Consider the following 14,945-nt stretch of genomic DNA (forward strand, 5'->3'; position numbering starts at 1 on the left):
CAGTTTCAATCTGACATCAATAGTCAAAATTTGCCCCAAGCCTCTTAATGATTACTTATAAAAAGAAATAATTCTTACCAAAAATAAATAAAATCATATATTCCTGGGCTTCCCTGATAGCCCAGCTGGTAAAGAATCTGCCTGAAATGCAGGAGACATTGGTTTGATGGGTCAGGAAGATCTGCTGGAAAAGGAATAGGAAAAGGATCCCCTGTATTCTGGCCTGGAGAAGTCCATGGACTATACAGGCAAAAGAGCTGGACACAACTGAGCAATTTTCACTTTCATATATTCCTAAGAAAATATTATAAATAGGTTTTTAGAATCCCTTAAGCTATAGGTACACCCCCATTAATGGCAGAGATCTTTCTAGAAAGAAACCTATTTTGTAGTCACCCCTCATCAGCGGTTTTGCCTTCCAGGTTCCAGCTCCTGTGGTCAACTAAGGTCTGAAAATACTAAATGGAAATTCCCAGAAACAAACAATTCACGAGTCTTAAATTGTGCCCGTTTGGAAAAGCACGATGATATCTTACGCTGTCCTGCTCAGGCCTGCCCCAACCAGTGCCATCCTCTGCTCCTGACATCTAACCATCAGCATCGTCATGGCTTGATGACACAGGATCACCTGAAGCAGATGCTTCTCCTTCACGTCAGAAGGCCCATAGTAGTCTAATGCTGTATCTCAATGCCTACGTCAGTCACCTCATTTCATCTCATCACACAGGCATTTGATCAGCTGACATCATCAACATGAGAAGGATGAATATAACTGTATTTTGAGAGAGTCCACATTCATATAACTTTTTATTATGGTATATTGTGATAATTATTCTATTTGATTAGCCATTTTTGTTAATCTCTGTGTCTAAATTATAAATTAAACTTTTATCATCAGTATGTATGTATAGGAAAAAACAGTATATATGGTTGAGGGGGCATTTGGTACTATTCATGGTTTCAGGCATCCAATGGGGGTCTTGGATTATATCTCCCTTGGATAAGGGGGGACTACTGAACTTTCTAACTAAATTAAAAGTCAAGAGACATATTCCTAGGATAAAGCAGAATTGACCTAAAGCAAATACTGGTTTACTTTCCTGTTTTAACATGTCAAACAAAAAGAAGCCTCACAATCTACCAGACATCAGAAAAATAATTGCTATCAGTAAAGGAAAGCAGTTTGCAACAGCTGTTATCATTCTAGGTGTCTTTCCCAAGGTCCTTATGCTAGTTGCTCATCTAGTAAAACTATACAAGTTAATATCAGAGAGAGTTAACAGGTCTCCAATGCAGCAATAATACAAAAATCACTGCTTCCTTCAGAGTAAGTCAATTACCTCTGCACACTTAAAAAAATTTTTTTCCCTCAAAAGCAGTTGATGGCTTATTAAAGAAAAAGAAAACAACAAAATATCCCACAATCTACTCTTCCACTGAGGGGAAAAAAAAATCTAGAAAGGAAAACTGATCATTTTCCAATCATTCTTAGAAATTTATTCTAATATAAAAGTAGCTTTTTTTTACTTTAGTACAAAATTTCAATGCTATTTTTATGTGAATCATATGACAGATGTGAATCTGAAGTTTAATCTTATGAAATTACAGTATTTATATAACTTTTGGAACTTGTTATTTTCCTCCAAGTGACTTCTTTGTATTTTATAAAGGACATTAGTTTTAAACAACTGCAAAATATTACCAAACTTTTCGGTTAAAGCTTAATTTCTTGTAAGTATTAGTGGCTACAGCTTAAAGAAATGGAACTTCTAGGATCATCACATCATGAGAAATGGTAAGCTCAATCTTTGAAAAAAAGGAGAGCAAACTTGGTTAACTTAGTTTAGAATAGTTATTTCCAGAAATAAGAATTTTGGCCATCTGAATTCTGTTCATGTTCAAACAACTTAAAAGTGGTGAGATATTTCATAAGTAAATCGTTCTCTTGGTGACAAATACTGCTATAAAATTTAGCAGTAAATAGAACTAGCCTTCAGAAACTGTTTTTCTTTTAAAGGTAGGAATGAAATGATCATTTGGCCATAGTGGTTTTTACTTCTGTTTTTGAAGCGAGTGAGTATCCCCCTTTCCTCCCAATAACTGAATACAGAGGACATACCTCAGAAGGTGCTTGCTGTGCACTTATGTAATAGATAAGAAACAGCCTCATTTTATCTTCTGGAGTTCCTGCTACAAAGGGGAAACAGATGAGGGAAAAAAAGACTTTCATAATTCCAGTTGTTATGTATTATAGTCAAGACTATAAACTCAAGGCATACATAAATGTGACAAAATAAGCTTCTTGATTCAAATGATTTAACATTATAGGCACTAAATTACAACCATGTAAAATACAGATATGGAAAAAGATGAAATACTACAAGATTACAGGATTACCATCTGCAGTCCATCTTACAAACTGCCTATAATGTTGACATTAATTTTTCAGATATAAACTCAAAAAGAAAAAAAATGGTATAGGTAGGATAATCATATAATTCTAAAACAATACCCTTTTGAAATGAAAAGGGGGATGCTAAATAATACTTATGTAAGGACAACTTGGTATAAAAATGGGACTATCCTAGGAAACCAGTTGCCTGCTCCCCCCACCAGGCACTAGTTTATGAAACCTTGCTGGCTAAAATCATCTAACTGAGCCCAAGGTCATACTTCTGAGATTGCAGCCACTAGATAAATATACATTTCTCCTCCTTTTGAAAGGTCTATGAAGATTTGGAAAAACCATATATATATGTCTATAGTATAATATACCACTGTATTATGCAGATTATATTTGCCTGCAATTTTAGGACAAAAATAAAAGATTTCAGAGAAATTTCTTGCTTTCAGTGAGTATTCTGAGCTACTTCTATTATCCAAAGCCAGAGACTGTCCAGAGAATCTTTATTCTCCCCTCAGTTACTAGGTATGCTCTGGTCCAAAGTGATAAGACAGTTCTCATGGGTAACTCAGTTTCACTATTCAACAAATACCAATATGCATTCTCACTTCAAAGTGTATCCCAACATGTAAGAACTCAGAATTGTTATACTTCACTATAGAATAAAAACAAGAATAATTTTTTCAAAACATACTGACTGATGACCCGTTGATTTATCTTCAAATTATCCTACTCCCTAAATATGACGAAGACTTGGTAATAAAGATGAAAGACAGGCTCTCCTAAGTTCTTATATTTACAAATAGATATTGTATTTTAAACATTCTGAAGTAGGTTACAGGATGAAGGGTCTTGTTTAAATCCTAGGAGAAAGCTGGTATTTTTGTTTTAACAGGTAATTTAGCCTGTCTGGGCTCAGGCCAAAGTTCCTACCAGCCTCTGTGAGTTGTGGTTCTATCATGGACTCTATTTTCAAAACGTCTGCAGTGCTACTCGGCTCTGTCCCACTGCCCAGGAGCCAGTATAGGAATTTGGAGGTCATCTTGTCCTTCACCTTTCAATCCTTGGAACTGCTGTGTAGGATCAGATTTAGGCATGAACAACTCAGAGGTGAGCCCAGGAATTCATTAACAACTTTATGGGGTTGCTTTCCTGAGCTCCTTCCTTCCTTCTGTAACCTCCCTGGTACTTTCCAGTTTCCGTGGCCTTCCCTTTTTGGTGCTCCAGCCAGAAAGCTTTGGCTTTAGTTACCCTGTTCCATTTCCTGCAACTATGACAAAGCAGTTAGAGGACAAAGAAAGAAAGATGAATGAGGCTTGCTGTAGTCTCTTGGGGTAAGGGCTCCTAAGATATGAGAGAAAGGTTTCCCTCTCTCAGAGTTTTAGGGACATGTGGGTCCCTGCTGTTGCTTTTAATATACTCAGCATATACCATGGCCTTTCCTAAGTTCAGTTCAGTCGCTCAGTTGTGTCCGACTCTTTGCGACCCCATGAACCGCAGCACGCCAGGCCTCCCTGTCCATCACTAACTCCCGGAGTCTATCGAAACCCGTGTCCATCGAGTTGGTGATGCCATCCAGCCATCTCATCCTCTGTTGTACCCTTCTCCTCCTGCCCTCAATCTTTTCCAGCATCAGAGTCTTTTCAAATGAGTCAGCTCTTCGCATGAGGTGGCCAAAGTACTGGAGTTTCAGCTTCAACATCAGTCTTTCCAATGAACACTCAGAACTGATCTCCTTTAGGATGGACTGGTTGGACCTCCTTGCAGTCCAAGGGACTCTCAAGAGTCTTCTCCAACACCACAGTTCAAAAGCATCAATTCTTCGGCACTCAGCTTTCTTCACAGTCCAACTCTCACATCCATACATGACCACTGGAAAAACCATAGCCTTGACTAGACAGACCTTTGCTGGCAAAATAATGTCTCTTTTTAATATGCTGTCTAGGTTGGTCATAACTTTCCTTCCAAGGAGTAAGTGTCTTTTAATTTCATGGCTGCAGTAGCCATCTGCAGTGATTTGGGAGCCCCCAAAAATAAAGTCTGACACTGTTTCCCCATCTATTTGCCATGAAGTGATGGGACCAGATGCCATGATCTTCATTTTCTGCATGTTGAGCTTTAAGCCAACTTCTTCACTTTCCTCTTTTACTTTCATCAAGAGGGTTTTTAGTTCTTCACTTTTTGCCATAAGGATGGTGTCATCTGCATATCTGAGGTTATTGGTATTTCCCCCTTTTCTAAGAGTGGGTGCTTATTCTGCTTAGAGAAGGAACAGTTCCCACTCTTCGACAAGGAGAAACATATTTATAATTCTAACAGGGTCAATGTCCTAAAGCCTCTGCTAAAGTTTTTAAGTCATAGAATGCTAAGAATTGGAGGGCATGCAATGCTTATGATGACATTAGTCACAGAGGAGCTAAATGGAAATTGGAAAAATGTATCCTTTACAACTGTGAGTACTCCAGAGTCTGGAGCTAGCAGCTAAAGGCTGGATCCTCTGGTCACATCCAAGTTTCTACTGAAACTGCTATTTTAGAGGCAGAGTTTCCTCACTGAATAATTTGATACTTCAGAGAACAGTTTTAAGTATAATTCAGAGAGCTTTTTTCTCCCTGGAAAATTTGAGAGTAAGGTGTTGAACTGCTTTCCCACCATTCCCAAATGTTAAGGACATTCTCCAAATACAGTAACTAATTTTCGACTGAATTTCCTCATGATTAGATTCAGGCTGTACATCTTTGACAGGAATACAACAAAAGTGATGCTGTGTTTTTATACTGAATCTTTCGGGTGGTACACTATTTCAGTATGCCTCATTACTGCTAATGTTCAATGTGATTAGCTAACGAGGCATCTTATCAGGCTTCTCCTCTGTCAAGTTATTTTTCTTCCTCTGTAAGTAATAAGTGTTTTGTAGGGAGGTACTTTGAAACTGTGTAAATAATCTGGAAAATTTCTATTTAATTCATTAATCATATCTGCATGGACTCATGGCTTCCTATTTCATTCAGTATGTTATAATCTGTTATCATCATTATTTCTTTTGGTACTGTCATGATCTGGCCATTGGGGGCCTCTTCAAGCTGACTTTGGGTTCTTTTTGATACATTCCATCATGTTTTGAGTACTTTCCTTGCTTTCTGATACAACACAATGTTTCAGGCTTATTTTGTACTTCCTCTTCCTAGAATCAACCATTTATTTCGCCAATGAGTCCTAGTGGAAAGTGGAATACCGAAGCTAAAAGTTTTACTACTGGAGAATTGTTGCTCCTCATTCTGCTCAAGTGGCAGAACTAGGGAATGCATATATTTGAGTACACACACACAGAAAACCTATAGTTACTTCGTATTTGACAAGTATTTAGTGAAAATACCAAGTCCACATTGGCACCTCCAATTCCAATATTACAGGTTTCATTCTAGTTTTCTTCCTTTTAATATTTGTAACTTTCATCTCTGACAATGGGAAGCCTTGCTCCCATTATATTATCTGATATACTTACTTATTTAACCAGTACCCTGTATGTGACAAATACCCTAACTCTGCTACTGTCTGCTTGCCTGCATGGATGTCATCTCACTCCAGGCTGGCTCCGACTCCCTGCAATGGACACACACATGCCTGGCTGTACTTCTCACCCCATCTGAGCCAATGCCTGCTTTGTCCTGTGCAGGGTCACCCTTCTTAATCTGACAGGGCCCCCAGACTCCAGGACTAAGCTGCTCCCACATGTGGACATCCTGCTCACCTCACTTGGGACTCTAATACCTCAAGTTAGATTACCAGCCATCCCTCTACCTGATTTGTAGATGCCTTCTCATTCTGCTTGGGTTCTGACATCTTATCCTGGACTAAAGCGGTACTTGGAGAAGGAAAGAACAACCCACTCTAATATTCTTGCCTAGGAAATCCTAAGGACAGAGGAACCTGGAGGGCTACAGTCCATGGTGTCACAAGACTTGAACATGACTTAGTGACTAAAAGAACAAAAGTGATATAGACTGCCACTGTGCATGAATGTCTACCTTGCTCTGCTCTACTTAATGTCTTTAAAAATGAACTGGTTTGAGAAAGTAAGGGAAATGAAAAAGGTTCTGATTGTTTTTTTAATCAGCATATTTTTTGCTTAAACTTGACTCAAAACTGATTGTAAATAACAAGAAATAGTTCTGAAGTGATGGACTTAGATATATGTTACATATTTTTTCACTGTAAAGTACACATACCTTCAAAATGTTATGTTCTCCCCACAAATCTAGCTTTTTATAAGTGTGAGCAATACTAGAGATTCTCAGAAATTTTTATGAATAGAATCTTTTAATTACAAACATTTCAAAAAAATTGTTTATTACCTTTCAATTTGATATAAAATCTAAAAGTCATAACCAAAATAATAACTCAAAAACCATTATCAGCTGAAGAACTTGTATGTAAAATAGAAGCTTAATAGCTTATATTATTTTTATTCATTTTTGAAAAGAGCTGAGATCTGAATTGAAAACTCTTCTGAACTTATCAAGTCTCTAAAGTTTAGAGAATTTTAGAGGCTAAAACTCTACGCAGACTTTATGATCATTGTAATTGAACACAGTAATTAGATTATATATTATAAGTACAAATAGTTATATCTTGTTTAAAGAAAATCTAACAAACATATATTTAGATAAATATAAAGGGATTGTCAACAGAGTTTAAAAGTGAACTGCCAAAGTATTTAAAACAGAATTCAGTTTTAGATACTGACAAATCTTTTTAGGAAGCTCTATAGGGTTAAACCAAATTAGAATGTGTGTCATGCTTGGTTTGAATGTTTTACCTTCAGATCTTGCTGGAGCCAGCAGAAATTGAGCTTCAAATATATCACTTTAAACAAATGAATACAAAAAGTGCTTATATACTAATATATTAGTAAAGCATACCTTCAAAGAAGAGTTCAATAAAATAAAATGCAAATAATTTTTCTAATTTAGGAACTGCTATGCTACAAACTTTTCAACAGGAAATACCTCAATTATCTCATTCATAGCAAAGCTTGTGAGAAAAACAATAATTCTATTCAAATTTTACCTCAAATTGAAATGTTGGATTCATCAGATGAAAAACTTATATTAACCTCAAATTTATGATACATACCATCAGGGTCTGATATTATATCTAGAAGAGATTTATCCAGAGTAGTTTTGCTCATTATTTTTTCTTCATATTCAAAATACACATCCAGTTTTCTTGCCTGTTTCAATATAAGTATCAGATTAGAGAACATTAATAAAAACATACTAAAAACCTCTCTGCTTACTAGTGCCTATTTTCCATGATCAATTTTAAAAACAAATGTTAATTTCCTAGTAGAATTTACTTTTACTTTATTTTACTTTTAACCATACACTTAGTGTAAAAAATGAGACTATTTCATTTATATTTGACTTATACATTTACAATAACTCTGCATGTCGTATGGTAACAAAGACAAAAATCACACAAATCTCAATTATTGTGTTAATAGTCACTACCATACAAATAACACTATTTCATGCAAACTAACGTCAAGTGGTCAAGTTATGTTTACTCTTAGGTGAGTAAATCCACATAATTTTATCCTAACTAGACAGAAAGTTATCCTAACTATTTTCAATGGCTTAAACTGTTCATTAATTTTCCCACTAAATACTGTGAACTTTAATTAACGCAAAAGTAGTCAAACTTTGCTTTTCTGTACAGCAGCTTTTCTAATTTAAAATCTGTTGATTAAAATTATCCAAATGAAATTAACAAGGTAAATAAAAATCATGAAGCATCTATTAGATTATGCCTCAGATAAGATGCGAGAGACAAGAACATGCTTTACTACTGAAGATGTTACCAATCTAAGTAGAAATCATTCATGAAATAAATGAGAACGCAGAGATACCAATAAAGAATCAAAATATAAATACAGAATATAAATAAACATTAAATGAAGATGATAGAATGAAATATATATTAACCAATTACACAGAAGGAAGTGATGAACTCTGAGTTGTTCTGAAAGTGATTTGGGGACACGGATAGACAGAGTTCATTTCACTTAAGAGTGTGTGTGTGTGTGTGTGTGGGTGGTGTGTGTGTGTGGTGTGTTTGTGGTGTGTGTGTGTGTGTGTGTGTGTGTCTGTGTGTGTGTGTCTGTGTGTGTGTGTGTCTGTGTGTGTGTGTGTTAGTCACTCAGTTGTGTCTGACCAGGCTCCTCTGTCCGTGTGTGTGTGTGTTAGTTGCTCAGTCATGTCCAACTCTTTGCGACCCCATGGACTACAGCTCTCCAGGCTCCTCTGTCTACACAATTCTGCAGGCAAGAATACTGGAGTGGGTAGCCATCCCCTTCTCTGGGGATTGAAACCAGGTCTCTCGACTACAGGTGGATTCTTTACTGTCTGAGCCCCCAGGAGAGCCCTGGTTAAAGGGATATCAAGGCATGATCAGAGTGGACAGGTCTGAATGGCAGATTCAGCAGTGATTTCATACATGAGGCAACAGGTGATCAACCCCTCAATCCCACTCCTCCACTGTGGCATACAAGGCCAGAGCTTTAAAGAGATGAAATACTCAGTCTGAAAATCAAAACACGAAAAGGTAAATATACTGAGACCTGTCCTCACGCCTGTCCTTTTCTACCCCATTTCCACCTGCTTCTTTGGCTATTTATTTCTCCTATAGTTTTTCAGCTTCTCTATGCAAATACAAGCAAACAGTATCTATATCCTAATATCCCTCTGCTTTCTGACACAAAAGGCAATATACTATACTCTGCTGTCCCTTGTTTTCACTCAGCAATATATTCTACACCAGTACACGGAGAATTTCCTTGAGTGAAGTTGAGATAAGAGTTAATAAACTTTGTAATAGAGGTTTTGTTTTTTACAAATGGCTCTCCACATTTTTTTTGATTCCCTGATATAGGAACTATTTTAATTACCGTATAAAGCTACTTTGAATAAACAAAATAGATACAAGCTAAAGTACTAGGAATGGAAAAATGCAGCATCAAAAATGATCAAAAGAAATAGAAAGGAGATCCTAGGAAAGTGACCACGGTGGTGACTGTGGGAATGGAAACAGAGACGTATACTTAACAACTAACATGAGAATGTACGTAGGAAGGAAAATAGTGAAAAAAGCCAAATATAATTCCTGGGAAATAAAATGACGGTAGTAGGAACTGTGTGTGCTTAGTCACTCAGTTGCGTCCGACTCTTTGTGACCCCATGGACTGCAGTCTGCCAGGCTCCTCTGTCCATGAGGATTCTCCAGGCAAAAATACTGGAGTGAGTTGCCATGCCCTCCTCCAGGGGATCTTCCCAACCCAGGGATCGAACCCAGGTCTCCTGCATTGCAGGCGGATTATCTACCAACCGAGGCCACCAGGGAAGCCCTATGTTAACATAAATATTAGACTGGGAAAGGCTAATTATCTGTAGAATAAAGCCAAGAATGGAAGGGGGAAGGAGATAAAATAAGGTGTTAGGCTGACTTTCAGGGCCTCACAATCTGCTCCAGCCAACTTTCCTGTTTTACCACTATTCACCAGGTTCAGTTCTCTCTAGTCACATCAATTAACTCATTGACTTTTCATTAAAAGTAGTGAATGCTTTTAATCCTCAAGCTTGGGCTTGAATTATTCTCTTAGCTTTTTTAGAATGCATTTCTCCTCCATCACCTGCCCAGTGAATTCTACTAATTTTTCAAGGTCCAGCATCTTTGCAGCTTCTCTAGAACTCTTCAACCTCTGTTTCTTCCCTTTCCTGCTCCTTCCCAATCTCCTTCTTCACTGGGAGAATTAATTAAGCCCTTAAGTGTGTACTGACAGCACTTCACACACTTCTCTGTAACAGCAATGATTACACCACATTACTCTCTTTGGTTTACATACCCTTCTAGAACTAAAAACTTCCTAGAATGTTTCTAATTAATTGTTTAACCCTAGGAGTCTAACAAAGCACCTGTCTTGTAGCAAAATATATGTCAAATTTCTAAGCTCAGAGCAAGACATATACAGATCAAGTAATCATCTTTAAAAGTTATGAAAGTAGATAAATGAACTTCCAGAAGTGAAAAATGCAGAGAATCAAGCTTTCATGATTTAATAGATAAAATTAAGTATGCTAAATGCCATAATGGAATCTAACGTGTATACCTACATAAATGAAGAAACATGGCTCACTCAGACTCGTTTTGCTCTTCTTGATGTATTAACTTATCCACATTTTAACTTCTAATGAACAATGGAAGCAGAATTAAAAAACAAGTTAATCTGATGGCTAATGGGTAGACATTCTTTGGAAGGTGATAATGTTCCAAAACTGCCTTGTGATTATGGTTGTGTAACTCTGTGAAAATAGTGAAAACCACTAAACTGTATGCTTTAAAAGGTGAATTGTATGGTATGTGAACTATATTTCCATAAAGGAGTTAAATAAAAATCATGTGGCATTTCAATATACTGATTGGGAAGGAGCCTCATGGGGGAGGGAAAGGAATGAAGTAAAGATCTAACCTGCATAAGAGAACTAGTATCTGTTCAGTATCTAGTATGTGCAAGGCACTTTACTTACAGCTATGGCTTTCAAATGTTTCTAAACAGAGAACCTCAGGACCCTCTTTCTCAAACCAAATCTTCTGCAGAACCCTAAACATAAAATAGATACAAGTGACCAATTAAATGTCTCTACTGAGTCTAGGGTATCAGAGAATAGTGTTTAAAAGCTACAAAATCAGATTACGTCATTTAATTCTCCAGACAACACTATAAACTAGGAATTATTAGTCCCATTTTAAAGATGAAGAAACAGACACAAAGAAACACTAAATTTATTCAGGGTTACCAGAGTAGAAGTAGAGAGTTGAGATTCAAATCCAGGTCAGATTTCATATACACCACAGATAAAGAGGAGGGAAAATTACATTTTCCTCAAGAAAAATTTATTGCTTCCTTTTATACGCTTTATGAAAGAAAGTATATTTGTCAATTAGCATATATTTATTTTTTTGGTAATACACATAATTTACATACATGTGGTAAATTTGTGGTGAATTCACATAACAATCAAGATGTGAATGTTTTTACTGGATTAAAATAAGGGCCATCTACAGAACTGTACATTATAGCTGATCAATAAGTACAGAGGAAAGAAAGTCAAAATGGCACTATCAGAAGAAGTTAAGTAAAAGAATGCAAAATTCTTCTTTAAATGAGGTATTCTTGACTTTACTTGATAAACTGAGCTGGACTGAAACAGAATAACAATGATAGATAGCATAGCAAAAAAAAATTACAAGACAAAATACAAAATACAGAGTTTCAGGTATGAGTTCCAACTCTGCCATTAACTAGGGAATATTTTACCTTTTTTGGAGGTAAGAGGTATATCTTATTTCCTTCAATGATTAAATGAAGAATATTTCACAAAATATCTTCTGCAGGGTGCTAGTTCTTATAGTTGGTTAAGAAATAATCTCTAGAAGCGTTCCAAAGTCAACAGAGTTTAAGTTTTTTAAAAATGTTTTTAAAATGCATATATTATGTTGCATTATGAATCTCCAAGAGGAAGATATAGCACATTTTACTTCTAACTTTATTTGACCAAAGAAGAAGAAACCTCACTATCTTGTGGAATCTGCTAAGAACTCTGTCCCAAGGTTCCTTCTAGTCCTAAGTTCCCCAGTAGGTTTGTGAAGGACTCTGGAAAATGGGGGCCACAGGACTGAGGAATTATAAGGGCAATGTTTGATTTTCTACTTTCTAGTCTGATTTGTATACCCCTGGTGCTTATGAATTATTCTCTATTCTGTTATTCTACGTGCTGACATTGTAAGTGACCTTAAATTCTGTAGAACAAGTCAAGGTATAAATAAATAAAATGTAAGATATCTATTTAAAAAAGTTAAGGAATGCATCTGTCCTCTCTTTTCATTTTAAACATCTGAGACTGTTCATCACAAGTCTGCTTCTACTCTGTGTTTAACCTACAGCATATTCTTATAAGGGAAAAGACTGGAAAAAAAAAAAACCTCCCAGGTTACCCACTCACAAACTATCCTCTGTTTCTTGCTATTCTATGTCATTTAAGCTGTAAAGCCAAAAATTCACATTACCAAAATTAGTCTTTGGTTTTCTCAATGACTTAATAAAAATCTGTTTTCTTACTTATAGACAATCTGAAGTAGGTGAACGCTAAGCATTATATTTTTCGCTTTTATCAAAGTAAAATAACATATAAAACACAGAATTTGGTTAAGTTTTAATGTAAGTATATACCCATGAAACCATATACACAATCCAGATAGTGAACATATCATTCACATCAGTTAAGGAAGTTCTCTCATTGTAAATATCCTTCTTTTACTCTCCAACACCATTCTTCATGTCCTACTTTCTGTGACTATAGATTAGCCTGCCTTTTTCTGAATTTTCTATAAACGCAACTATAGATTATGTGCTTTTTTCTGTATGTAGCTTCTTTCACTCAGTGTAATTACTCTGAGATTCATCAAGTACACACTGTTGTATGTATTAATAGTAGCACCTTTTTAATTGTTGAATACTATCCACTGTATAGATATACTGGACTTTGTTTACTTAATTAGCCTGTTGATAGACATCTGACTGATTTCCAGTTTGGGGCTATGACAAAGCTGCTACGAATATTGATGTATAATGAACATATTTGCTTTCATTTATCTTGAGTAAACTTAGGAGTAGAATGGCTAGAGCACATGATGGATTTGTGCTTAACATTTTAAGAAACAGAGATACTGTTTTCCAAAGTGGGTGCACCATTTTACATTGCTACCAGCAAAATATGAGAGTTTTAGTTCTGCATCCTCGCCAAAGGCTGACATGATCAATATTTTAAATTTTAGACATTCTGATAGATATGCAGAGGTATCTCACTATGGTTTTAGTTTGTTATTTTTCTAACTATTGTTGATGTTGAACTTATTCATCACTCGGATATCCTTTTCAGTCAAATCTTTGTTCAAAATCTATTGAGTCTTGCTAATGACAAAGCTTTATCTTCATGAAACCTGATGGTGGAAACGTGAAAGAGAAAGCTAATTCCACACTTCGTGTTTTGAAGATATGGAGGAAGTCTCCAGAAACTTAGTGTGAGAAACTAAAAGACAATTCACACATTGAAGAGCTGTCTTTGGTCATACTTGGAGTAAAGCAAACTTCTTTAAGTTCTGATAATGACTAATCTTATTTGGGATGAAAGGAGGTAGAAGATAGTGACAGTCTGTCCATTGGAAACTTCCTGCTATAGGATATATTTTCTCCTGCCTTGAAGAAAAGACAGCAAGGTCATATGAACATTCACTCAGTAGTGTACTGGATAAAAGATCATTTAAAACAGATTAGTCAAAATCCAGACAGAGAAATGTTCTGATTTACAGGACAGTACAATTTCTTCCCCATAGTGATCAGGAGAGCAGTGATCAGTTAATCAAAGTCAGTTAATGCACAGAAAAAAAAAGGGGGATTTCCCTGGTGGTCCAGTGCTTAAGAATCTGCCTGCCAATGCAGAGGACACCAAAGAAGAATCAGTCCCCTGAAGGAGGTGTTCTAGTTAAAAATTAGCATTGCTAGCAAGAGCTAACTCTTGCTCAGTGTATATAGAAAGCTAAGTCGGTACATGTCTGATCCCTTCTGGGAATATTCCACATCCCATGGGTCAATCTGTGAGGCACAGATTTACAATTACAAAGCTGTGCGCCCTAGAGCCCATGCTCTGCAACAAAGGAATCCACTGCAATGAGAAACCCATATACCTCCACTAGAAAGAAGTCCCCCCACATACCACAACTAGATAAAGTCTGCAAGCGTCAATGAAGACCCAGCTCAGCCAAAAGAAAAAATAAAAAAGGACCTAGCTGTATATCCATGTTTAAACACTACAATTTAACTTAAGATCTAAAACATATAACTGTCTGTCAATTTTGAGGTAGACCCAAGACGGTTGAGCACTGAGGTTCATGGACTGAAATTTTTTTCTTTCCTGCATAATGCACATGTCAAGTGATCCAGTACTCTGGCCACCTCATGCGAAGAGCTGACTCATTGGAAAAGACTCTGATGCTGGGAGGGACTGGGGGCAGGAGGAGAAGGGGACGACAGAGGATGAGATGGCTGGATGGCATCACTGACTCGATGGACTCGAGTCTGAGTGAACTCTGGGAGTTGGTGATGGACAGGGAGGCCTGGCGTGCTGCGATTCATGGGGTCGCAAAGAGTCGGACACGACTGAGCGACTGAACTGAACTTAAGTGATCAGCTATAACTTCAAGTTTCTTTGAAGCGAGATACAAAACTTTATAAATGTTAACAATTACAACATAAAGCAATTCTAGTACTTTCAAGATTTTTCAATGTTTTACAGTTGTTGTCTGCCCCCTGCCACTGCTACTAAATTAAGTAATAATTAAATCACCACCTTCACTGAGTCTAAGGCAGGTAACTTAGTTTTAGAGAAACAAACCTCTTTTCCTACTCATACCATTGACATAAATA

General features: G+C 36.6%; 1 protein-coding gene across 3 annotated transcripts in view; it reads right to left on the reverse strand.

The window, feature by feature from the left end:
• SCFD1 (sec1 family domain containing 1) overlaps positions 1 to 14,945 on the reverse strand; it is a 119,752-nt gene that overhangs the window by 41,992 nt on the left and 62,815 nt on the right. For all 3 annotated transcript variants that reach the window (XM_040257180.1, XM_040257179.1, XM_040257182.1), the window contains exons 15-16: positions 7,541 to 7,637; positions 2,120 to 2,190 (exon numbers count right to left, since the gene is read on the reverse strand). In XM_040257180.1, the coding sequence (XP_040113114.1) occupies positions 2,120 to 2,190; positions 7,541 to 7,637 (168 nt within the window). The remainder of the gene's footprint in view (positions 1 to 2,119; positions 2,191 to 7,540; positions 7,638 to 14,945) is intronic.

Source organism: Oryx dammah, unplaced genomic scaffold (genome assembly GCF_014754425.2).
Source record: "Oryx dammah isolate SB20612 unplaced genomic scaffold, SCBI_Odam_1.1 HiC_scaffold_16, whole genome shotgun sequence".
In the NCBI taxonomy this organism is placed as follows: Eukaryota; Metazoa; Chordata; class Mammalia; order Artiodactyla; family Bovidae; genus Oryx; species Oryx dammah.